The sequence below is a fragment of the Danio rerio genome, chromosome 18, assembly GCF_052040795.2.
Source record: "Danio rerio strain M-AB ecotype USA chromosome 18, GRCz13ab, whole genome shotgun sequence".
Classification (NCBI taxonomy): Eukaryota; Metazoa; Chordata; class Actinopteri; order Cypriniformes; family Danionidae; genus Danio; species Danio rerio.
This window is the reverse complement of record NC_141038.1, coordinates 759,723-785,000: the sequence shown is the minus strand read 5'-3', so window position 1 is coordinate 785,000 and position 25,278 is coordinate 759,723. Positions and strand designations below refer to the sequence as shown.

At 42.3% G+C, this 25,278-nt stretch overlaps 1 protein-coding gene across 4 annotated transcripts in view; it reads left to right on the top strand.

Moving 5' to 3' along the window:
- thsd4 (thrombospondin type 1 domain containing 4) overlaps positions 1-25,278 on the top strand; it is a 59,558-nt gene that overhangs the window by 181 nt on the left and 34,099 nt on the right. For 2 of the 4 annotated variants that reach the window (XR_015514585.1, XM_087292852.1), the window contains exons 1-7: positions 1-64; positions 967-1,011; positions 1,100-1,157; positions 2,989-3,200; positions 4,937-5,183; positions 5,907-6,009; positions 9,091-9,227. The exon at positions 1-64 is cut by the window's left edge. Coding sequence is in view for 2 of the 4 variants with exons in the window: in XM_087292852.1 (XP_087148978.1) it covers positions 989-1,011; positions 1,100-1,157; positions 2,989-3,200; positions 4,937-5,183; positions 5,907-6,009; positions 9,091-9,227 (780 nt within the window). In the remaining 2 variants the exon portion in view is untranslated. Of the gene's footprint in view, positions 65-966; positions 1,012-1,099; positions 1,158-2,988; positions 3,201-4,936; positions 5,184-5,906; positions 6,010-9,090; positions 9,228-23,393; positions 23,606-25,278 lie in introns of those variants that run through there. The other 2 variants (XR_015514586.1, XM_087292853.1) reach the window with 1 other exon arrangement.

Genomic DNA, 25,278 nt, shown 5'->3' with positions numbered 1-25,278 from the left:
GTTGAATTGCGACGCGTCACGGTCCGTCCACACTTTCACCATTAGAGCAGTTGGAGCTCAACGGGTACTGGACTATTACCTCACTTTACTGCACTTTACCATACTAACACTGTACTTCAACATGCTATAACACTCACATTACTGCGCTTTACCGCATAATTAATGCGCTATTACCACGGTTTACCACACTATTACTTCTCTTTACCCTGTTTCACAACATTAAAGCGCTATTTATGCGGTTTATGATAATATTACTGCACTTTACCACTCTATTTCTGCGCTTTACCGCAGCTTTTACTGCACTTACTGCGCGTTACAGAAAATTAACGCACTATTACTGCACTCTGGCGCTCTTTACCGTGCCATTACTGTGCTTTACCACACTACTTCCTTTTACCAGGTTTTACAGCATAATTAACGCACACTATTTTGCCATCAACTTTGTTTGTTTACAAATGATTGGAATCATATTTTCATAGTCTTTAAGTAAACATGTTGCATTTATCAGAGCAATGCTTTTCTGAGAAGTACTAAATAATAAATTCCAGGGGTCAGAGGTCAGGTCAAATGTTAATTGAGCTCTAAAACCAGTACAATATTAGTTTGAACTTGAGTGACATCTGACCATATGCAAAAGTGTGTGTGTGTGCGCGCGCGCATGTGTGTGTACATATGTGTGTACATGTGTGAGTGTGTATACTGTGTTTTTATATGTGCCTGCATGTAAGCATTCATGTATGCACATGTATGTATAAATGCACGTGTACATATGTGTGTGTATATATGCGTGTGTGTATGAGAATGTGCATATGTGCATGATTATATACATGCATGTGTACTGTGCATATGTATATGAGTGTACGTGTGTGCACCTATGTATGCACATTCGTGTATGTATATACGCATGCATCGTGTGTGTGTGTGTATATGTGTGTACACATGTACATACTGTATGTGTGTGTATAGGTGCAGCTCTTCAGTCTTCAGTATGAGAGCAGCTCTGATCACCAGGTGAGGAGCTCAATACAATTGGCAGTATGAGGATTTTACTATATTATCACCAAATAAATGAACACAGTCTCCTGTGGTGTGTTTGCAGTGTCGCTGTGGTCTTGTGGCAGATCTTTATGTGTCATCAAGCACACAACCAGAGGAGGGTAAGATTAAACTGAGGCAGAAAAACAAATAAATCTGATGTTTCAGGTAATGTCAGTGTTTATTAGCAGCAACAAGTGTTTAAATTTACATTTGTGCCTCACTAATTAATGACAGGGGTAATTAAAGTAAATACCAATCCTAAATATTTCTTATTAATCTACTTCATCATCAGTAACTCCTCCCCTTCATTATTAGCCAATTCTCTTTATCACCAGTAGCTACTTCCCTTCACCATCAGTAGCTCCTCCCCTTCATCATCAGTTGTTTCTCCCCTTCATCATCATTGACCCCTCCCCTTCATCAGTGGCTTCTTCACTTCATCATCAGTAGCTCCTCCCCTTCATCATTAGCCCATCCACTTCATCATCATTTGTCCCTCCCCTTTATTAGTAGCTCCTCCTCTTCATCGTCAGTAGCTTCTCCCCTTCATCATTAGCCCATCTACATCATCATCATTAGCCCCTCCCCTTTATCAGTAGCTCCTTCTCTTCATCATCATTAGCTCCTCCCCATCATCATCAGTAGCTCCTCCCCTTCATCATTAGCCCATTCCCTTCATCATCATTAGCCCCTCCCCTTCATCATCAGTAGCTCCTCCCCTTCATTATTAGCCCATTCTCTTCATCATCATTAGCTCCTCCCCTTCATCATCATTAGCTCCTCACCTTCATCATCAGTAGCTCCTCCCCTTCACCATTAGCCCATCCACTTCATCATCATTTGTCCCTCCTCTTTATCAGTAGCTCCTCCTCTTCATCATCAGTAACTCCTCCCCTTCATTATTAGCCAATTCTCTTTATCACCAGTAGCTCCTTCCCTTCACCATCAGTAGCTCCTCCCCTTCATCATCAGTTGTTTCTCACCTTCATCACCAGTAGCTCCTCCCCTTCACCATTAGCCCATCTACTTCATCATCATTGACCCCTCCCCTTCATCAGTGGCTTCTTCACTTCATCATCAGTAGCTCCTCCTTTTCACCATTAGCCCATCCACTTCATAATCATTTGTCCCTCCCCTTTATCACTAGCTCCTCCTCTTCATCGTCAGTAGCTCCTCTCCTTCATCATTAGCCCATCTACGTCATCATCATTAGCCCCTCCCCTTTATCAGTAGCTCCTTCCCTTTATCATCATTAGCTCCTCCCCTTCATCATTAGCCCATTCCCTTAATTACCAGTAGCTCCTCCCCTTCATTATTAGCCCATTCCCTTCATCATCATTAGCTCATCCTCTTCATCATTAGCCCATTCCCTTCATCATCAGTAGCTCCTCCCCTTCATCATTAGCCCATCTACTTCATCATCATTGACCCCTCCCCTTCATCAGTACCTTCTTCACTTCATCATCAGTAGTTCCTCCCCTTCATCATTAGCCCATCCACTTCATCATCATAAACCCCTCCTCTTTATCAGAAGCTCCTCCCCTTCATCATCAGTAGCTCCTCCCTTTCACAATCAGCTCCTCCCCTTCATCATCAGCCCCTCCCCCTTATCATCATCATCATCATCAGCCCCTCCTCTTCATCATCAGTAGCTCCTCCCTCTCACCATCAGGTCCTCTCCTTCATCAGTAGCCCCTCTTCTTTATCAGTGGCTCCTCCCCCTTTATCATCAGCCCCTCCCCTTCATCATCAGCCCCTCTGCTTTAAGTGTTCAACATTATACACTAGTACAAGTGCATCATCCAGATATTTAAACATATTGAATTAGAGTATGATGAATGCACTAATAAGAGTGCACAAGTGTGTGATTTGGGACGCACCTGCTGTAATATTGACTGTAATTTGTTTCCTCATATTCACACACACACACACACACACACACACACTCAGGTGGGGTCTGGTGGTTCAGACAGAGCGACGCTCAGCTGGTGGAGCTCCTGGGGTTCATGGGGTGAATGTTCACACTCCTGTGGTGGAGGTGTTCAGGGACAGAGCCGAGTGTGTGTGCAGCGTAACACATCAGCAGCGGCGGTGGCAGAAAACACACACACACCTGCACAGGAGCATCCAAGACGAGACAGCGGCAGCAGATCTGGACGAAGGTGTGGAGCATCTACAACACACACACATATACAGTATATACACTAACCGGCCACTTTATTAGGTACACCTGTCCAACTGCTCGTATATGCAAAAATCTAATCAGCCAATCACAGGGCAGCAGCTCACTGCATTTCGGCATGTAGACATGGTCAAGAGGATCTGCTGCAGTTCAGAGCGAGCATCAGAATGGGGAAGAAAGGGGATTTAAGAGACTTTGATCGTGGCATGGTTGTTGCTGCCAGACGGGCTGCTCTGAGTATTTCAGAAACTGCTGATCTACTGGGATTTTCACGCACAACCATCTCTAGGGTTTACAGAGAATGCTCCAACAAAGAGGAAATATCCAGAGAGCGGCAGTTCTGTGGGCGCAAATGCCTTGTTGATAAGGTCAGAGGTCAGAGGAGAATGGCCAGACTGGTTCCAGCTGATAGAAAGGCAACAGTAACTCAAATAAGCACTCGCTACAACCGAGCTCTGCAGAAGAGCATCTCTGAACACACAACACGGCCAACCTTGAGGCGGATGGGCTACAGCAGCAGAAGAGCACACCGGGTGCCGCTCCTGTCAGCTAAGAACAGGAAACTGAGGCTACAATTCACACAGACTCACCAAAACTGGACAATAGAAGATTGGAGAAACGTTGCTGCTCTGATGAGTCTCCATTTCTGCTCACACATTCGGATGCTCGGCTCAACAGCATGAAAGCATGGATCATCCTGCCTTGTATCAGCGGTTCAGGCTGGTGGTGGTGGTGTAATGGTGTGGGGGAGATTTTCTTTGGGTCCATTAGTACCAATTGAGCATCAACGCCACAGCCTACCTGAGTATTGCTGCTGACCATGTCCATCCCTTTATGAGCACAGTGTCTCCATCTTCTGATGGCTACTTCCAGCAGGATAACGCAGCATGTCATGAAGCTCAATCATCTCAGACTGGTTTCTTGAACATGACGATGAGTTCACTGTACTCAAATGGCCTCCACAGTGACCAGAGCTCAATCCAATACAGCAGCTTTGGGATGTGGTGGAACGGGAGATTGGCATCATGGATGTACAGCCGACAAATCTGCAGCAACTGTGTGATGCTATCATGACAATATGGAGCAAAATCTCTGAGGAATATTTCCAGCAGCTTGTTGAAACTCTGACATGAAGGATTAAGGCAGTTCTGAAGGCAAAACAGGGTCCAACCTGGCACTAGTAAGATGTACCTAATAAAGTGGCCAGTAAATGTATATAGTCTATGTTTAATAGAAAATACTGAGAAATTTCCTTGCTTTGTTAAACCTCACTTTTAGATTGAGAAATATTTCTTAAAATGTCATACTTTTGTCTTCATCTTCACTGTATATCAATTTAAAAATGTATTTTATCACTGTTGAATTAATTGATAATAAAACACAGCCAAAAATTGTTTTCTTCTTGAGTTTTAGTCTTATTTCTAGTCCAAATATCTAAAAAATCTTAAATCAAGAAGCGTTTTCTAGACAAGCAAAAAATATAGTCTTGTTTACAAAAATAATGAGTCAAAATAAAGTGAGACTTTTCATTAAAACAAGCAAAGTAATCTTGTTTTTGCTTTGAAATAACATTTTTTTTTAAATAGTTTATTTTGCTTGCTTTAATAAAAAACTCACTTCATTTGACACAGAAACCCTTAGTAAGAAAAGCATGTCTTCAATGTATGCTGGACTGCATTCCTCTTATTATATGTGTATTTTCTCCACCTGCTGAAGGAAAGTGAACACGAGCCGCATCAGTCCAGGGATGTACGGATACGGCAGGATTTCATTCGTCAGTCCATTACAGAGAGACTCCAGCCGGACGTCCCGACACAAAACCACACGATCAGCATCAGTGTTTAGACAGCAGAGTTTCAGGACACACCGCAGAAACACACAGAGAAACACAGAAGAGCATGAACCCCTGCCAGACACCTCCTGCCCTGGAGCCCCGGTGCAGCACAAGATCTGCAACACCACGGTAAAATCTGCAGGAAAACTCTCCTTACCATTAGCTGTGTTTCTGTACAATGATGCGGATTAGATTTATGCATAAAGTGCAGTTTATTTATAAACTAATGTGGAGAGGATCACGTGCTTATGATTGATCACAGCCGGTCCTGCATTATCCAATCTATGATTGACCAATCAGACGATTCCTCAGCCACTATAAACACCCTCAGCTCCATATCACTGCCATCTTCCTTTTGAAGAATCCCCCCTTCCACCCCTACTCCTCCTCCTTGCCTAGATGGGCGGCACGGTGGCCCAGTGGTTAGCACTGTTGCCTCACAGCAAGAACGTCACTGGCTCTAGTCCTTACTAAGCCAGCCAACGTTTCTATGCAGAGTTTACACATTCTCCCCATGCTCACGTGGGTTTCCCCCGGGTTCCTCCCACCATCCAGAAACATCCAGCTTAAGTTCATTGACTAATCCACATCAGCACCATAGACGTGCTGCTAGTCATTAGTTATCTCTTCAGAGTGATCACTTTCTGTTCATGAGCTACTACAGCAGGGGAGTTCTCCAGATCTACCTGAGCTCAAACTCCCCTTTCACCCTGCAAACGGGAGGGAGCCCTGGGCTCAAGGATCTAATAAGCTCAGGGCTCTCTCCCGGGACAGCATGCCAAACTAGCTTTATAATGTTTATAAAGCTTTATATGTCTGTGTGTGTGTGTGTGTGTGTGTGTGTGTTTTCAGCCGTGTCCGTCCTCCAGCAGACCCGTCAGAGAGCTCCAGTGCTCCTCCTTCAACTCGCAGCTCTTCATGGGCCGCCGCTACCAGTGGGAGCCCCTGCATGACGGTCAGCACATCCTCCATGTCCATCAGCTCCAGAGATACTCATGTTTGACCTCATTCCGCAATGAAAAAACTCGTTTTCGCAAATGTTTTAGAACTTCTCATTCAGTTTCCTACGGGAGAAATGACCAGCAGTAATAAACAGCAGAAAACAGTCAAACTACTCGCTCTACAAACAAGTGTGCTCCTGATTTTAGATAGATTGCTTTAAAATGTAATTGTTTTCCTCCATAATTTATAGTACTTATTAGGCTGTGCAATTGATCGAAAATTCAGTTTTAATTTCAGCTTGTAACCATTATGAAAAAACATGAATCGAGATGAAACGATTATTGCATCAAACGCCGCCCCCTTTCCAGGTGTGCACATTAGTTGCTCTGCAAAGCTCAGTTCCACGTGAACATTACTAAAAGCATGTGCTGTAATGCAGTGTTTGCAGCACAGGATGCGCATCGTTCATTGATGTACATTCGTATCAATCACGTTTTTAAAAGATCGAAAGAGCGCATGCTGTTGTGTGTGTGCGCTCAGCCTCAGAGATGAGCAGAGCACACGCATCTGAAGTCATCTTAATGCGAGCGCTGTAATGGTCAAATACATGCAGATTTGTGTTAGAGAGCGATGTTTAGTGATTATTCATATTAACCCTCATTTAATGTTGAGAATCAAAAGACATGTGAAAGAGAAACCATAAATCAGAACCATACTGCTCTTAAAGTGACAGTGCGCAATATTCCTGCTGCCCACTGCTTTTAATATTATTACTCAAACAACAACAGGAGAAAATCCCTCACTGCTCTTGACTGATGGACTGCTGGAGCAGTAGGTTTTTTTCTGACAGTAAAGCTGCTTAAAGCACAGTTTGTTTCATATTTTATTATTATTATTATTTTATTAATTTTTAATATTAATTATTAGCAACCCCTTTCCCCTATTTCTGTTTAGCAGAAAGATTTTTCAACTCATTTCTGAACATAATAGTTTAATAACTCATTTCTAATAGCTGATTTCTTTTATCTTTGCTGTGATGACAGCACATAGTAAATGACTAGATATTCTTCAAGATACTAGTATTCAGCTTAAAGTCACACTCAAAGGCTTAATTAGAGTAATTTAGGCAAGTCGTTTTTTTCTGCAGACAACCTAAAATATATTGCTTAAGGGGCTAATAATATTGACCTTAAAATAGGTTTCAAAATATTTAAAACTGCTTTTATTCTAGCCGAAATAAAACTAATAAGACTTTCTCCAGAAGAACAAATATTATAGGAAATACTGTGAACAATTCCTGAGTCTGCTCAACATAATTTGGGAAATATTTATAAAAATATAATAATAATTTCACAGGAGCGCTAATAAGTCTGACTTCAACTGATAATCGTTTTGAATAACCGTGATTACAATTATGACCAAAATAATCGTGATTATGATTTCTCCATAATCGAGCAGACCTACTTAATATGTAATGATATTTAACTATTTAAATGACATAAAATACATTTGTGCTTAAATTTGACTTGAAAAATGTGTAAGACTCCTGTAAAGATGTCGTATTTGTGATTTCGTGATGCTGATTTTGTAAACAGGACTTTTCTGAAAACTTGCATCAGTGTATTTGTATAGTTGTATGCCTCTGCTTTGTGATGGAGTGTGTGTTTGTGAGCTGCAGTGCTGCAGTTGTACAGCAGAGGGCAGTGGAGGGAAAATATTCACAGCTGTTTTACTTTTTGTACAACCCAAAATCAGAAAAAGGTTATAGGATATAACAATAGAAATCAGTGATTTCTGAATTTACTTTGACTTGTATTTCATTGCAGACAACACAACAAACATTACTTAATGTGTTCCTCAGGATTTTGTAGTTTTTTCCTCAAATAAACACACATTTCAATTTTAGTTTGTGCAACACATTTTTAAAAAAAAGTTGCTTCAGTAAAGCATTTCCCACTTTGTAATGTTGTCATTCCTTTTCACAACACTTAAAAGACGTTTAGGGACTGAAGACACCAAGTGATGAAGAGTTTCAGGTGTCATTCTGTCTCATTCTTCCTGTAAACAAGTGTGGGCAACAGTTCAGGGTTTCATTGTCGCATTTTGCACTTCAAAATTTGCCACACATTCTCTGTTGGAGACAGGTCGGGACTGCAGGCAGGCCAGTCCAGTATCTGTCTCCTCTTCCTCTGCAGCAGGACAGTAATGTGAGCTGAATGTGGTTCTGCATTGTCTTGTTGAACTCTGCATGGGCGTCCCTAGAGAAGAAGGCAGCATATCGAGCTCCAGAATCCCTCTGTGCTGTTCAGCATTAATGGAGCATCACAGAAGAGCAGGTCACCTTCGCCAAGAGCACCGACTCAACTTCAGACCATGACAGAGCCGGGCTTTTAGACTTGTTGCTGGTGTCAGTCTGGATGATCCTCTTTTTCTTTGGTCTGGAGCACACGGCGTCCATTTCTCCCCAAAAACACCTGAAACACTGCTTCATCTGAGCGCAGGACACGTCTCCACTGTGTGATGCTCCATCCCAGCAGCCTCTGAGCCCAGGGAAGTAGACGGCGCTTCTGGACACTGTTAACATAGGGCTTCTTTATGGCACAGTGCAGTTTATCTGGCGTTTGTGGATGCAACTCTGTATTGAAGTGATTGACAAAGGTTTGCCGCAGTAGTGCTGAGCCCATGTGCTGATCTGGCTTATAGATGAATGAGGATTCTTGATGCAGCGCCCCCTGAGGGGTCGGAGGTCACTATTCACCTGATCACTGCCCTGAACTGATCCTGTTACTGATTCTGGAGTGTGCTGCAGCTCTGAATGACAGGAGAGGATAGAGATTTACACGTCAAGTGAAGTTGACCAGACAGAACATCAGATATTGTGTGTTCATAATGTCTAAATCAAACACAAGTCAGAGGACATTTGGAAATCTCTACTTTCTTTTTTATTTGTGTTCTCCATACTGTGTCATCTCTTTCTGATTTAGGATTGTACTTTAATATAAAGTTTCATTTGGTTTCTAGTAATGTTCTGTGTATATTTGTGTGTGTGTGTGTGTGTGTGTGTGTGTGTGTGTGTGTGTGTGTGTGTGTTTAGAGTCCACTGATGTGAGCTGTGAGCTGAACTGTCGTGCCGTTGGTTTCCGCTTTTACGTTCGTCAGGCGGATCGAGTGGCCGACGGGACGTCCTGTGGGCCCGAACACGCCGCTGTGTGTGTGGATGGAAAGTGTGTGGTAGGAGTCTTGACTAAATTTACTATTTATATTCTTTTACCTGCAGATGATGTGATGCCCAGTGTTGGGTGCACTAAAAATGATTTTCTTATTTAGAGTTTTGTCTTGTTTCTGGTTCAAATATCAAAAAAATCTGAAAACAAGACGCATTTTCTAGATTAGCAAAACATATAGTGTTGTTTCCCGGAATAATGAGCCAAAATTAATTGAGTTTTTCTTTGAAACAAGCAAAATATTCTGCGGATGGGGTAAAATAAACCTAGTTTTAGCTTTTAATTAACACTATTTTGCTTAATCCATCGGCAGATTATTTTGCTTGTGGCAGCAGAAATTAAAGGACTTCATCATGTTTCATGACTTTTTTTATTTGGACTCATTGAATCTATTATGGGCGAAGCAGTGGCGCAGTAGGTAGTGCTGTCGCCTCACAGCAAGAAGGTCACTGGTTCGATCCTCGGTTCAGTTGGTGTTTCTATGTGGAGTTTGCATGTTCTCCCTGCGTTCGCTTGGGTTTCCTTCGGGTGCTCCGGTTTCCCCCGCGTGATTAGGGGGCCCCGCGTCGTCGCGATTTTCAATAAACTCTTGGGAACAACTGTGGTCGGAACCAAAGTTCACAGGTCTGTGTTCTCTGAACACCTCTCAAGCGGTGGACTACTTCATTCTGATTGCTTGCTGCCAATGTTGCCAACTTAGCGACTTTGTCACTAGATTTAGCGACTTTTCAGACCCCCCTAGCGACAAATCTAGCAACTTTTTTGTGTGTTATTGGAGATTTTTTTTGACTGTCATTTGTCCATACTGTACCGTCCCTACTCTTCTCAACGAGCTGCGTGTGATGCCGCCGACCCCTCCCCCGCCTCACAGCACTGACAGGCGGCCCAGTCAGTCCTCGTACAGCAGCCTCTCCCACCTGCAGCCCGAGAGCAGATCACCCCTCTGCGTACCGACGACAAATGATTTAGCACAGGCAGAGTGAAGGTATTTCCCTTGTACAGCCAAACCGATCTACTTCTCCTTTATTTTAACAATTTATTTGGACCATTTATTCTTTTCTTGTTCACAATCACAGATATTTTAGTGATTTTAGTTTCTGAACTTGTCTGAGTTTATTACATATGAGAGATTACTGCACATTCACTACACATCTATAATGACATACTGTATTCAAACAGCAATACATTTAGTTAAATAAACATGCTTAAATAAAGTGTAGTGCAATTATAAATGCCCCTTTATTAACCATAGGCTGTTAAACAGAAACGGTAGAACGTGATGACGTAAGTGATATGCAAATTGACGTATGACGTATTCCCCCCGCTTCATCAGGGGGCCCCGTCAGCGGTCCCTGCAGGGGGGCCTCCGCATTTTGCGCTACGCCACTGTTTCCCCCACAGTCTAAACACATGTGGTACAGGTGAAGGGGGTCGGCTAAGTTGTCTGTAGTGTATGAGTGTTTGTGAATGTGTGTGTGTGGATGTTTCCCAGAGTTGGGTTGCGGCTGGAAGGACATCCACTGCGTAAAAACTTGCTGGATAAGTTGGCGGTTCATTCCGCTGTGGCAACCCCAGATTAATAGTGGGACTAAGCCGACAAGAAAATGAATGAATGAATGAATGAGTCTATTAATGATCCACAATACTGGATTTTGTGTGTTTTTGTGAAGTGTTCATTTTACAGTTGTGTGATAGCTTCATCTGTGTTAGCCTCTAATCCTAAACTAAAATCAGATTAGTGAGGTTTGCGGTGCTTTTCTTTCCTAGATTGGACTTCTTTAATTTCCTTGACTTTGCATCAGTGTATTTGTATAGTTGTATGCCTCTGCTTTGTGATGGAGTTTGTTTGTGAGCTGCAGTGCTGCAGTTGTACAGCAGAGGGCAGTGGATTCACAAATATTTTACGTTTTGTCCTTTAATATAAAGTTTAATTTGGTTTCTAGTTCAGATATTTGAATGCCGCACACCCACAAATGAGCATAAATATGTTACTCTTGTGTAAAAAGCATCGTCATGTGTTATTTTAGCTTAATTAACAATATATTTCAGTTTATATAAATAATTTGGGTGTTTTTTTTTGTTTGTTTACCTTTTGCTTTTAGTTTTTTGTCTTAGTAATTTTGTTTTATTTTGTTTTGTCTTAATTATTATCTTTTTCATTTATTAAAGTTTGAGTTTTTGTCATTTTTTAGTTTAGAATTTAAAAAAAAAGTTAATTTATGTATTTACATATATTTAATGAGTATATATTAGATAAAAAGTTCAATTATTGATAATTTTTGTTTAATCTGTGTTTAATATTGAATAAGCTGAATTGGGCCGTCACATTGGCGCAGTGGGTAGCATGAACTCCTCACAGCAAGAAGATCTCCGGTTCGAACCTCGGCTGGGCCAGTTGGTGTTTCACTGTGGAGTTTGCACACTCACGTTGGCGTGGGTTTCCTCCGGGTGCTCCGGTTTCCCCCACAAGTCCAAACACATGCAGTACAGGTGAATTGGGTAGGCTCTGTAGTGTGTGTGTGAATGAGATATATGTGTATGGGTGTTTCCCAGTGATGGCTTGCAGCTGGATAAAACATATGCTGGATAAAATGAATCAATGAATGAGCTGAATTGTGATTTTAAAAAGGCATATTATTATTGCGTGTGGCTCAGTGGTTAGTGGCCTCACAGCAAGAAGGTCTCTGCTTTGAGTGTCGGCTGGGCCAGTTGGCATTCCTGTGGAGTTTGCATGTGCTTATTTATGGATATATTTTGCAGTGTGTTCTGTCTGCTGTTGGTTATCTGTAATTCAGATGAGCGTCGCTCCTCGTTCTGCTTGTGATTAACGGTAGCTGAGTGTCTGATTTGGTGGATCTGTAGTGCTTTGTTAGTGGATTATCCACACTCTCAGTCCAGCCGGAATCTGCCCGTCGTCCAGCTGTGCTTCTTTCAGACACGTCACTTCAGCAAATCCTGCAGAAGCAAGATGTAACACAGACGCCGCAGCAACACGCTGTCTGCAGGTTAAAGGTGCTGTTGGTGGCGTTTCTCCCGAATTCTTCTGAGGTCTGGAGAATAATCACAGATCAAGATGAAGATCCATCACTCGTACACAGCTGAAGACTAATATTTCCTATAATGATGTCTAATTGAGCGAGGAAATTTCACACTATTTCCTCTAATATTTGTTCTTCTGGAGAAAGTCTTATTGGTTTTATTTGGGCTAGAATAAAAGCAGTTTTTAATAGTTTTAAACCCATGTTAAGGTCAATATTATTCTCCCCTTCAGCAATATTAGTGTTGGATTGTCTCCAGAACAAACCACTGTTATACAATGACTTGCCTAATCACCCTAACTTTACCCTAATTACCCTAGTGAAGCCTTTACATGTCACTTTAAGCTGTATAGAAGTGTCTTGAAGAATATCTAGTCTAATATTATTTACTGTCATCATGAAAATGGGAAAATAAATCAGTTATTAAAAACTAGTTATTTATGATTAGAAATGTGCTGGAAAATATAAAATAATGTTTATGAATAATTTTTATTAGACTTCAGCTGTATGTGTATAAAAGATGATTCGATGAGCACACTGCAAAAAATGCTTCTCTTGCTTACTTCCTATCTTGTTTCTATGAATATATAATAATAATAATAATAATAATATATATATTTTTTTGTAATGTGCTGTTCAAAAACCAAAAGCACAACAAATTATTAAATCAGGAAGCTTTTACAAGCAACTTTTTTTTTTTTTTTAGAAAAAATGTCAAAGTCAAAAACGAGCAAAATAATCAGAGAATGGTCTAATTAAAATAAGGATATTTAAAAGAAGATTATTTTTTCTCCTCCACTCTCAGATTATTTTACTTCTTTTAAGGAAAAACTCACTTTTGACTCATTGGGCCATATAAAATAACAATTTGCTGTTGTATAATGTTATTATTATGATCAGTATTATTTATTATATCCATATTTATATTTGTTTTATTAAAAACAAGCTTAGATTTGTCCACCTGTCAGGTTTTAGACCATATGGGGCACAGCATGTGTTTTAGGATATAACTCAGGTTTTTGAGCACACTTGGTCATTATTGTTCATTTATTCGTTTGCTGGAAATTAGAACTGAATTTAGAAATAGTTTTAAAACGAATCTTTGCACTTAACAAACAAAATTTATTATTTATAGACTAATTGATGTCTGTGTGTAAAGGTTTCCCTATCCAAGAGTGAAAGTGAAAGTGATCCATTATCTCTCATTCTCACGCAGTGGATGCTCTGTTTAACAGTTTTCTGTTAACTGTGAACTGTTTGCTTGTGAAATGCTCAGTTTTTCCACTCAGACTTACTTTGCATCCTGTAAATAGCGAATGCGCTCTTGGCGTGACGCAGCTGGCTCTTAAAGGGAATGGGAGATCAGACTGTAATTGGTTTATTCTTAAAACACACCTATAACTCATTAGGAAAATAAACTCAACCCTTTTAGACCATGCGCCGAAGCGCAAAGCAGATTTCCGTCCTTAAATTAGCAGAAACGCGTCCTGACACGCCCTGAAAGCGTTTGCGCCCTGCGTTTTGCGCTCTGCGCATGGACCGTCAAAATAGAGCCCTTTATTTCTGAAGACAAGATCATTTTAAACAAGCCCCGGCTGTTGGTTGTTGCTATGAGGTTAGGGTGTTGCTAAGGTGTTTTTGGTGGTTGCCAGAATGTGACAATGTAGTTGTTCTGAGAGTTCTTAATGTGATGTTTGAGTGTTCTAAGCAGTTGCCAGTGTGTTACTAGGGCAGAACTACGGCCCGTGGGCTATATGCAGCTTGCTGAACACTTTCATTTGGCCAGCAAGAGAGTTTTTAAAATGCTGCTTCTGAGTAACAGTTTGTTTCAGAATTAGTAAATTAATGATGCAATACTAGTGAACGCCATGTGATGGCAGTATTGCACACGGTACAGTTAGTGCAACCAGTAGAATTACTCGACCGTTAAAGACTGAAAATGAGTCAGGCAAAAAAAAGGAAAATTTGACTGAATGTTGTGTGTTTAAGGAAGAATGGACAGCAAAATACTTCCTCACCAATATCGGACAGAAAGTGGTTTGTCTAATATGCCAAGAAAATATTGCTGTTTTTAAAGACCACAATCTGAGGAGCCGATCACACCGAACGTGCTTTATGCATTAAGAGACGCCTCTTTTGAATGGTTTGCTAATTGCCGCACGGGTTTTGCATGCTGCTTATGCGCCCTGAGCGCCTCGAGTTTTAACTGTAGCAGACTCCAGACTTTGACACCCTTGTGAACAGAGGGGACCAGGCTCATCGTTCACATTAACACACTCATAATAACATGACTTGGAATAACAAAGACTAAGATTCTTCTTCTGTTTTATCTCATAGTTTTATATGGTTGATATCAGCATATTTATAAAAGTTTAAATGAGATTGTTGTGAATTTGACTCAAATGATATCATAATTATTGGTTAAATGGGTTCATTTTTGTCATAGAATATATTCTCCATGCATACATCCACTTTAAAAAGGTCTTTTATCAAAGATTTTGGTTTCATCAAGTTGTATGATGATTGATCTGTATATTCTAAAAGCACTGCACATTAGATTATTGTACATTTGACTGAATAGTAAACTTGAAGAATTATTTTAATGTGTTAATATGAGATTTTTTCTATCAGACAATATCTTTAAAAAAAATTATTACATTATTATTATTATTATTATATTTTATAAGGGATTGATTTATGATAATTGATAAGTAAATATAAATAGCAGTGCAAATTAATTTGACTTAACAATATTTAAAAAATCTGTTTTGTGTTAATGCGACATGTTTCTGTCCGATATTACATGCTCCATGCATACTGCCACAATAAATACAACTATAAAGTTATTTTTTAAGGATTTGGCATGTGGCCCTTCACTTGGTTTGCAAAACTTGATGTGGCCCTCGGGTCTAAAAGGTTTGCCCACCACTGTACTCGGGTGTTTTCGGTGGTTGCCCGGTTGGCTTTAATTGCTGAATGGTGCTGTTCATGGTGTGAAGTGGTTTGATGTGCTGGTGATGTTGGATCAGTGTAACTCCAGCTGTAGACCAGACTGAGGGAGTTTCACCATTTCTCACAATGAAGAAAAGAAAGAGCCTTTATGAAGGGAATCCCACTGAGCTCCGAGCTGTAGCTGAATGCCAGAGAAGCGCGTGTGTGTGTGTGTGTGCGTGTGTGTGTGTGTTTACAGCTGGACCCAACAATTTAAAGTCATTTTTACTTTTCAAAATATAATACTTTTGTTAATTAAACACTTTAAATTTCGTAATTGACTGTAATTGCGTTGCATTCAGTGTGTGTGTTTTACTAGCTCATGATTTCCTGACTGTGGTCTTTTAATACTGTAATTCACTGTAAAACACCATACGGACATTTTAGCTTCTCTCCTTCGGCTGGTTACAGATATATTAAGAAATACCATTCGACTTACGCTTCTCCAGTAAACGAGGGACCATACAGTAGACATTACTGCTGCAGTATTTTAATGTAAAGCGGTGTTGAATCCACAGGCAGTGAGTTCTTCAGACTGTAGATCATGGGCTGGATTCTCAGGGAGTGCATGATGTGGTATAATATATACATTTAATACAGCATAAGTCTTAATGTATAGAAGCATCTGCCTAAAGCATTACTGTAGATGTGTGTGGATATGTGCGACAGCATCAGTGCACTGAATGAGTGTGTGTGAGATCGAATACTGCAGGGAATCCCACCGGAAAACACCATGAACAGTGAGAGCGCAGAACCAGCGGCACTTTCCATGAAAGGGTCAAACTCGGGTCTCGCTAATATATCTAAAAAAGCAATAAAGACACTAATCTCAAGTGCTTTAGAGAGAGACGGTTAAATTAAAAGTCATATATTTAATGTCATCTGTTGACAAGGATATAATACAAACGCAGATGGTTAATTATATTCTGGTATTATCAATTGCATTATTGCATGAATAATATAGTCCTTTTAAATACAAAAAAAGCATTAATAATGTCGATTTAAGGCTGTTCTCACATATCATGATATAAACCATCTCATTTCCCAAAAGCAAAATGTATTTTATTTGTCCATATGTTATATGTTGATACATGTGTGGTTTTATGGTTGCTAGGGTGTGTAGGGGGTTGCTATGGTGTTGGAAATACTGTAAACATATATTTTTTCTTAATATTTGTTAATGATAGACTATTTATATTGTCTATCATTCAATAGGGAATTATAAATAAGGAGTTATACGATATACACTAAGCGGCCACTTTATTAGGTACACCTTACTAGTACCGGGTCGGACCTACTTTTGACTTCAGAACTGCCTTAACCCTTGGGGGCAGAGATTCTACAAGATGCTGGAAATACTCCTCAGAGATTTGGCTCCATATTGTCATGATAGCATCACACAGTTGCTGCAGATTTGTCGGCTGCACATCCATGGTGCCAATCTCCCGTTCCACCACATCCCAAAGCTGCTCCATTGGATTGAGCTCTGGTGACTGTGGAGGCCATTTGAGTACAGTGAACTCATTGTCATGTTCAAGAAACCAGTCTGAGATGATTGAGCTTTATGACATGCTGCGTTATCCTGCTGGAAGTAGCCATCAGAAGATGGAGACACTGTGCTCATAAAGGGATGGACATGGTCAGCAGCAATACTCAGGTAGGCTGTGGCGTTGATGCTCAATTGGTACTAATGGACCCAAAGAAAATCTCCCCCACACCATTACACCACCACCACCAGCCTGAACCGCTGATACAAGGCAGGATGATCCATGCTTTCATGCTGTTGAGGCCAAATTGTGAGCCGAGCATCTGAATGTGTCAGCAGAAATGGAGACTCATCAGAGCAGCAACGTTTCTCCAATCTTCTATTGTCCAGTTTTGGTGAGTCTGTGTGAATTGTAGCCTCAGTTTCCTGTTCTTAGCTGACAGGAGCGGCACCCGGTGTGCTCTTCTGCTGCTGTAGCCCATCCGCCTCAAGGTTGGCCGTGTTGTGTGTTCAGAGATGCTCTTCTGCAGAGCTCGGTTGTAACGAGTGCTTATTTGAGTTACTGTTGCCTTCCTATCAGCTGGAACCAGTCTGGCCATTCTCCTCCTCTTGCCCATTCTGATGCTCGCTTTGAACTGCAGCAGATCATCTTGATCATGTCTACATGCCTAAATGCGTTGAGCTGCTGCCATGTGATTGGCTAATTAGAAATTAGTTTTAACAAGCAATTGGACAGGTATACCTAATAAAGTGGCCGGTGAGTGTATATGGTTGCTAGGGTATTTGTAGAGGGTTGCTAGGGTGTTGGAAAAACTGGACTTTTTTATTGGATCTGAAATACACATTTAACATTATCACCAGTTTCTCCCTTCTCTAATATTGGGTTAGGCACACACAGCTATTGTCTTCATGGTTTCTAGGCTGTAATCTGCAGCATATTTAGTCAGTGGCATTGTGGTGATGCTTCATGTTGATGAAGTGTGCGTTTGATATCGTGGGGGTCTTAAAGCTCGTCTCTGGGGTCCTCTGTGAACCCTCAGGCTGTCTGCAGCGGCCAAAAGTAATGTGATTTCAACACGCTGTTAGTTCCGCTCGTCAACGCCTGTTTCTTACATTCAGCTGTATTTATCGCTGTGCTGCTCGCTGTAGGTTCACATTAGGATCTGAGTGTAAGACCTGTGAGAGACTGATCACCACAAACACTCACACGCTCCTCTACTCCAGCGGCTTTCAAAAGCATTGCTGTTTAGTTGCTAGAAGGTTTATGGTTGCTTTGTAGTTGCTAAGGTGTTGTTGGGTGATCGCTAACAACAAATGGTTGTTATGTTGTTCTTAGTGGTTGCCAAGTGAGACTATTCACATCACAGTACTGCCAGTGGATCGCTAGGGTGCAGTCTCCAAAGTGTTGCTATGTGGTTCTAAAGGGTTGGCAAGTTGTAACTAGGATGCATTGAATGGTCTCCAGAGTGTTGCTTTGTGATTGTTTTGGTGTTCTAAAGGGTTGCCAGGATGTTACTAGGGTGCAGTGAATGATCTCCAGGGTGTTGCTTTGGGGTTGTTTTAATGTTTTAAAGGTTGTCTTAATGTTGCTAGTGTGCTGGGAATAGTCTGCAGGGTGTTCCTATGTGTTTATTGTTTTTGTTGTGGTGTTTCAATTGTTGCCTGGGTGTTGTTAGGGTGCTGTGTATGGTCTTCAGGGTGTTGCTATGTGGCTTTTATTGAGTTTTACTGGTTGCCATGATGTTGCTAGGATGCTGTGGATGGTCTCCATGGTGTTCCTATGTGTTTGTTATGGTGTTTAATGGTTGCCAGGCTGTTTCTTTGATGCTCTGATTGGTGTCGCAATGACAAACACCACATAGCAACTCCCTAGATACCATTCACACCACCCTATTACCAGTGTGTTGCTAGGATACTGTTGAAAGTGTCCAGGGTGTTGCTCTGTGGTTGTTATGGTGTTTTAAGGGTTGTCAAGGTGTAGCTCGGGTGATGTAAATGGTCTCCAAGGTGTTGCTATGTGGTTGTTATGACGTTTTAAGGGTTGTTGTCATGTTGCTAGTGTGCTGGGAATGGTCTGCAGGGTGTTCCTATGTGTTTATTGTTTTTGTTGCGGTGTTTCAATTGTTGCCTGGGTGTTGCTAGGGTGCTGTGTATGGTCTTCAGGGTGTTGCTATTTATCTTCTATGGAGTTTAACGTTTTTCCAGGATGTTGCTAGGATGATGTGGTTGGTATCCAGGGTGTTCCTATATGTTTATTATATTTGTTGTGGTGTTTTAATTGTTGTTGCTAGGGTGCTGCAAATGGTCTTCAGGGTGTTGCTATGTGGCTTTTATTGAGTTTTACTGGTTGCCATGATGTTGCTAGGATGCTGTGGATGGTCTCCATGGTGTTCCTATGTGTTTGTTATGGTGTTTAATGGTTGCCAGGGTGTTTCTTTGATGATGTTCTAAATGGTGTTGCAATGACAAACACCACAAAGCAACTCCCTAGATACCATTCACACCACCCTATTACCAGTGTGTTGCTAGGATACTGTGAAAAGTGTCCAGGGTGTTGCTCTGTGGTTGTTATGGTGTTTTAAGGGTTGGCAGGGTGTAGCTAGGGTGATGTAAATGGTCTCCAATGTGTTGCTATGTGGTTGTTATGACGTTTTAAGGGTTGTTGTCATGTTTCTAGTGTGCTGGGAATGGTCTGCAGGGTGTTCCTATGTGTTTATTTTATTTGTTGGTGTTTTAATCGTTGCCTGGATGTTGCTAGGGTGCTATATGTGGTTTTCAGGGTGTTGCCATGTGGCTTTTATTGAGTTTTACTGTTGCCATGATGTTGCTAGAATGCAGTGGATGGTCTCCAATGTGTTCCTATGTGTTTGTAATGGTGTTTAAGGGTTGCTAGGGTGTTTCTTTGATGTTCTGTATGGTGTTGCAATGACACACCACATAGCAACTCCCTAGATACCATTCACACCACCCTATTACCAGTGTGTTGCTAGGGTGCAGAGAATGGTGTTGCTATGTAGTTGTTTTGATGTTCTAACGGTTGTAAAGTTGTTGCTAGGGTGCTGTGAGTTTTATCCAAAGTTTTGTTATGTGGTGGTTATAATGTTTTAATTGTTGCTAGGGTGTTTCTAGGGGGCTGTGAATGGTCTCTAGGGTGTTGTTCTGTGGATGTTGTTTTTTCAGGATTACCAGGATGTTGCTAGAGTTCTGTGAATGGTTGCTAAAGGGTAACTATCTGGTCGTTATGGTGCTTTAAATGTTGTTAGGGTGTTTCTAGTGTGCAGTGAATGGTCTCCAGGGTGTTGCTATGTTGTTTTGTGTTCAGGATGTTGTTGCTAAAGTGTTCTGTTTGAAGGCTTCTTTCCTCTGGGTTTTCTCTCGTCTGTGTGATTCTGTACGTTTAGCTGTGCTCTCGTTGATCGTCGTTGATTTTATGGTTTACAGAAGTGGAGTCTGGCGGTCTCATCCTGCCTGTTAAAGTCATCGCGAGCGCCTTTACCTTCCACAGTCATATACATCTGGCCTTGTGTTGTGGGAGTAATTTCCCAGATGTATACAGGAACCAATTTCTGAACTTCGCACATCTAAATCGCTGTGTTAACGGGCTCTAAAATGTGACGCGCACACACACACACACTCAGACAGAGGTGTAAACAGAGCTTGATGCAATCTTCCAGGTTGAAGGGTTTTAGTTGTTGAAAGTCTGAAGCACTGTGATGACGGACTGACAGGGGACTGAGGCCTTTTACAGTCAGTACAACAACATTTCAGATCTGCAACAATGAAAGCTGGAAACATGGAGAGCTGCAGACCAACATTAATGACACAAAGACCCTCACACACACATTTATATCTGAAACAACATCATATCATGCAGAGATAAGTCTCTAGGGTAGTTTATGTGCAACTCTCACATGGTCGCCCACTGTAGCAGAGCAGGGCTGCGCCCGGTCAGTATCTGAATGGGAGAGCACATGGGAAAGCTAGGTTGCTGGTGGTGTTAGTGAGACAGACCTGTGGTCTGTGTGGGTCCTAACGTCCCAGTATAATGAAGGGGAGTCTATATGAGTGCAGTTTTTTGGATGATGCGTTAAACCAAGGTCCTGACTCTCTGTGGTTTAAAAAAAAAAACAGGATGTCCTTCGAAAAAGAGTAGGGGCTTAACCCTGGCATCCTGATCCTTGTCAGCTGGTCTGTCCACCATATCAGAATTAGCTTCATCACTCTGTCTCCTCTCAGAATCAGAATCAGGAAGAGCTTTATTGCCAGGTATGTTCACACATATGAGGGATTCGTTTTGGGGACAGAGCTTCTACAGTGCAACAGAATTACAGAGACAGAACAAAAACATATCATAAATATATTTTAAAAATTGATGTAAGAGTGCATGCAAATATACAAATTGACAAGTGTATACTGGTTTATAACTATATACAACATTATATGTGCAGCTGTTATGCGGAAATTGGCATGTAAAGTGTTTATGTGTCTAAAAGGAAGTGATGTTGGTTCCACAGTTATTATCATCAAGTGTTCATGAGAGGGATTGGCTGAGGGAAGAAGCTGTTTCTGAGTCGGACTGTTCTGGTGTGAAGTGCTCTGTAGAGTCGACCAGAAGGTAACAGTTCAAAGAGGCAGTGTGCTGGGTGTGAGGGGTCCAGAGGGATTTTGACTTGCCTTCTGCTCGCTCTGGATAAGTACAGGTCTTGAAGAGTAGGGAGGCTTGTACCAGTGATTCGCTCAGCAGTCTGAACTATTCGACGTAGTCTTCAGAGGTCAGATTTGGTAGCTGAGCTAAACCAGTCATTGAAGTGCAGATGGAAGTGTAGAACCGTTTCAGCTGCTCCTTTGGAAGGTTGAACTTCTTCAGCTGACGAAGGAAGTGCAGCTTTTTTGAGTGTGAGTGCTCCAAATCCAACCCGGGCTCATTCTGGAAACGTAGCCCCGCAGTCGTTACTGCGGACCGCGATTTACGTCCCGGGAGGTACGTATTCGAGTGTTTTTTGTTTTCGCGGATCCGCGAGAGGCCGCTGTGCGAGCTTTTTCGCGTCTCGGGCGCCTCTCGGGAGCGCGCGCCGCTCGCGCCCGTGCGCCGTTCGCGCCCACGCCATTCTCGTGTGAAAAGCTGCCGGATTGGCCGACTCGGCCGCCCTCCACTTCCTCCTCCTCCTCCTCCTTCCCTAAACCCGAGCGACGGTTCGCAAAAGCCGTCCAGAAAAAAAAAGCAAAAGCCCTCGTCTTCGATTTCAACCGCGTTTTCGGATCCCGCCGCGTTCTCGCCCTTATTTTTCGGATTCTGTTTTTCGTCTTACCTGATTTCTGGAACCGCTGTTCCCCGGACTCGATCCCGGTTGTCGTCCCCGTAACCGACGCAACGCTGTGAGCTAAGCAGACAAACTGGTTGCATCGGGAAAGCCCTCCACTCGGATGTGAGTCGTCGCCGGCAAGCGCGAAGAGGAGGGGTGGAGCGGCGCCACACCGCCCCGCAGCGTTTGCTCGAAAAAAACTAAACGCGGCCTTACGTACCTCCGGCCACATAAATCGCGGTCTCCAGAAACGTCCGCGGGGCTACGTTTCCAGAATAAGCTTGGGTTGTCCAAATCGGGCTCAGTTCAGTTCTGTTGGCCGGCCCTGGCCTGGTTAAGAGGTGTGCCAGAACGCTGTTCGGTTGGGCTTTGGCGCGGTACGCTTGTAGCATGAGTGCAAATTGAGCCTGAAACTGAAGATGCAACATCACTTTTAAGAGACTGTTTCATATGGATTTCATAATCATTCTTAGTGTTCACTGGACACGAGCTGTCAGAGTTTGTTAAAGTCACAAACCCCTCACTGGACTGTCCGTCATTCGGATGAGACGTTAGGACGATGATTAAAATTCCCATGGCACTTCTAGTAAAGAGTAGTGGTGTAACCCCGGTGTCCTGGCCAAAGTCCCTCAATCGGCTCTTACGATCATGGCCTTCCAATCTTCCCCATCCCCCGAATTGGCTCTATCACTGTCTCTCCAGGCCACCTCTAGCTGGTGTGTGGTGAAGCACTGGTGTCCTGTGGCTGCCGGAGCATCATCCAAGTGGGTGCCGTCTTAGGGTGTATGGCCTTACATGATAAATGCGCCAAATAAATACACATTACATTACACGTCAGCTGCACCTTCAGCAAACGTCCCAGTACCTGCAGTACGAGGACTTTATGAACATTTATGAGCGTCAAATGTGCTGGATCTGTTTGGCATAATAATTACCCGGGTTTCCCTCGAGTTCCCCGGTTTCCTCCCACCGTCCAAAAACATGCAGCTTAAGTTAATTGACTAATCCAAACCAGCCCCATAGACATGCTCCAGTCAGTAGTTATCTCTTAAGAGCGATCACTATCTGTTCATGAGCTACTACAGCAGGGGAGTTCTCCACATCTACCTGAGCTCAAACTCCCCTCTCGTCTTGTAAGCAGGAGGGAGCCTCAGGCTCGAGGATCTTATGAGCTCAGGGCTCTCTTCCGGGACAGCATGCCAAACACACTTTATAATCAATCATCAGCTGAGTGTCATCCTGAAACTTTTCAACTCTCTCTCTCTCTCTCTCTCTCTCTCTCTCTCTCTCTCTCTCTCTCTCTCTCTCCTCCTCCTCCAGCTCAGTTTTCTTCTCTGTGCTCGGTGTGTGTGTTTAGTGTGTGTGTGTGTGTTCAGAGAGACACTGGCTGCGCAGGAGCCGCTGCGGCTCGTAATCTGCGCTCCAGGAGGACGACACAGTTGGACAGAGAGACACGTGCATGTGTGTGTGTTTGTTTGCGTGTGTGTGTGTCATGATGCTGTCAGCCGTCGCTCTGCTGCCGCTCGTCTGCCTGCAGATGTGTGTCCTGGGGAAGCCGCGGTTGCAGGTCTGTGTGTTTCTCCATCTGTGTGAGGCTTAGGGGATTACCATCTTTGTGATTTACGATCTTTAATTATTGGAAATGTTTGTGGGTGAAGAAGTTAAACTTTAGATGTGCAACTTTGACATGTTAATATTAATTAACATCAAACATTCGCAAAATAGAAATGAGCAACAACACACAGTCAGAATTTACAGTCTGAGACGGTTTGATAATGTTAGCTTGACTTTACTCATCAAAACAATGCTCAAAATAGGTTTATGTCTTGTTTCTAGTACAAATATCTGAACGTTCTGAAATTAAAAAGCACTTTCTAGACAAGCCAGTAATATTGAGTCAAAATTTAATGAGTTTTTACTTTAAACAAGCTAAATAATCTGCCAATGGGGGAAGCTAAATAATAGTGTTTTTTCCTTTTGACATTATATTATTTTTCTTCTCCTATTGTCAGAATATTTAGCTTATTTTAATGAAAAACTCACTTGACTCTTAGGGCTCTATTATACACGCGGCGCAATAAGGCGCAAGATGTGTTTGGTGTGATGTGTTGCTATCTTCAGACCAGCACAACAGTCATTTTCCTGTTTTGTGCCACGTTGTTTCAATAGCAAACGCATTTGTGCATCTTTGTGGACTCATGTGTGTGTGTGTGTGCAGGTCTATATAGGAGGTGTGTTAAGGTGCATTGCTGGTGTGTTGCTATTTTGAGGAACTGAAATAGACCGCACCATTGACCAATTAAAAGCTGCTCTAAAGTCCAGCAGAGTGTGTAACTCCTCGTTTCCACTGACTAGAACGGTACGGTTCGGGTCGGTACGGGTCACCTTTATCACCCTACTGAAAAATCCAGCTTAAACCAGCCTAGGCTGGTTGGCTGGTTTTAGCTGGTCGACCAGGCTGGTTTTAGAGGGGTTTTGGCCATTTCCAGGCTGGTTTCCAGCCATTTCCAGCCTGGTCTTAGCTGGTCAGGCTGGAAAATGACCAGCCAAATCCAGCTAAAACCAGCTTGACCAGCCTGGTTTAAGCTGGACATAGCTGGTTTTGGCTGGACTCCCAGCTTGGCTAGGCTGGACAAGCTGGTTTTAGCTGGTCATGTCCCAGCCTGACCAGCTAAGACCAGGCTGGAAATGGCTGGAAATCAGCCTGGAAATGGCCAAAACCCCTCTAAAACCAGCCTGGTCGACCAGCTAAAACCAGCCAACCAGCCTAGGCTGGTTTAAGCTGGATTTTCCAGCAGGGCAGGCTTGCGTTTCCACCACAAAGGTTATTCATTCATTCATATTTTATCAAGTTGCATCAGTAAAAAAAGGCATTCATTCAACGGCATTAAAATACTGTTACACGGATATAAAAGGTGTTAATTAGGTAGATGTAGCTATGTAGTTGCTAGGGTGTTATTGTGTGGTTGCTGGGTGGTTACCAGGGTATTAATGTGGAGTTGCTAGGCATGTTGTAATTGTTTGCCAGAGTTTGTTTCTGTAGATAAGTAGATTGTTTCTTTAAATATGCATGCTTCTAAATAGTTGCAACAGTCTTGCCTTGTAGTTGTTAGGGTGTTGTGGGTAATTGTCAGTAATTGATTGCCAAAAATGTTGCAACTGTTTGCCAGAGTCTTCAACATGAGTTAAATAGGCAGAAATGTTGTTACAGGGAATAATAGGTGTTAATTGTGTAGTTTC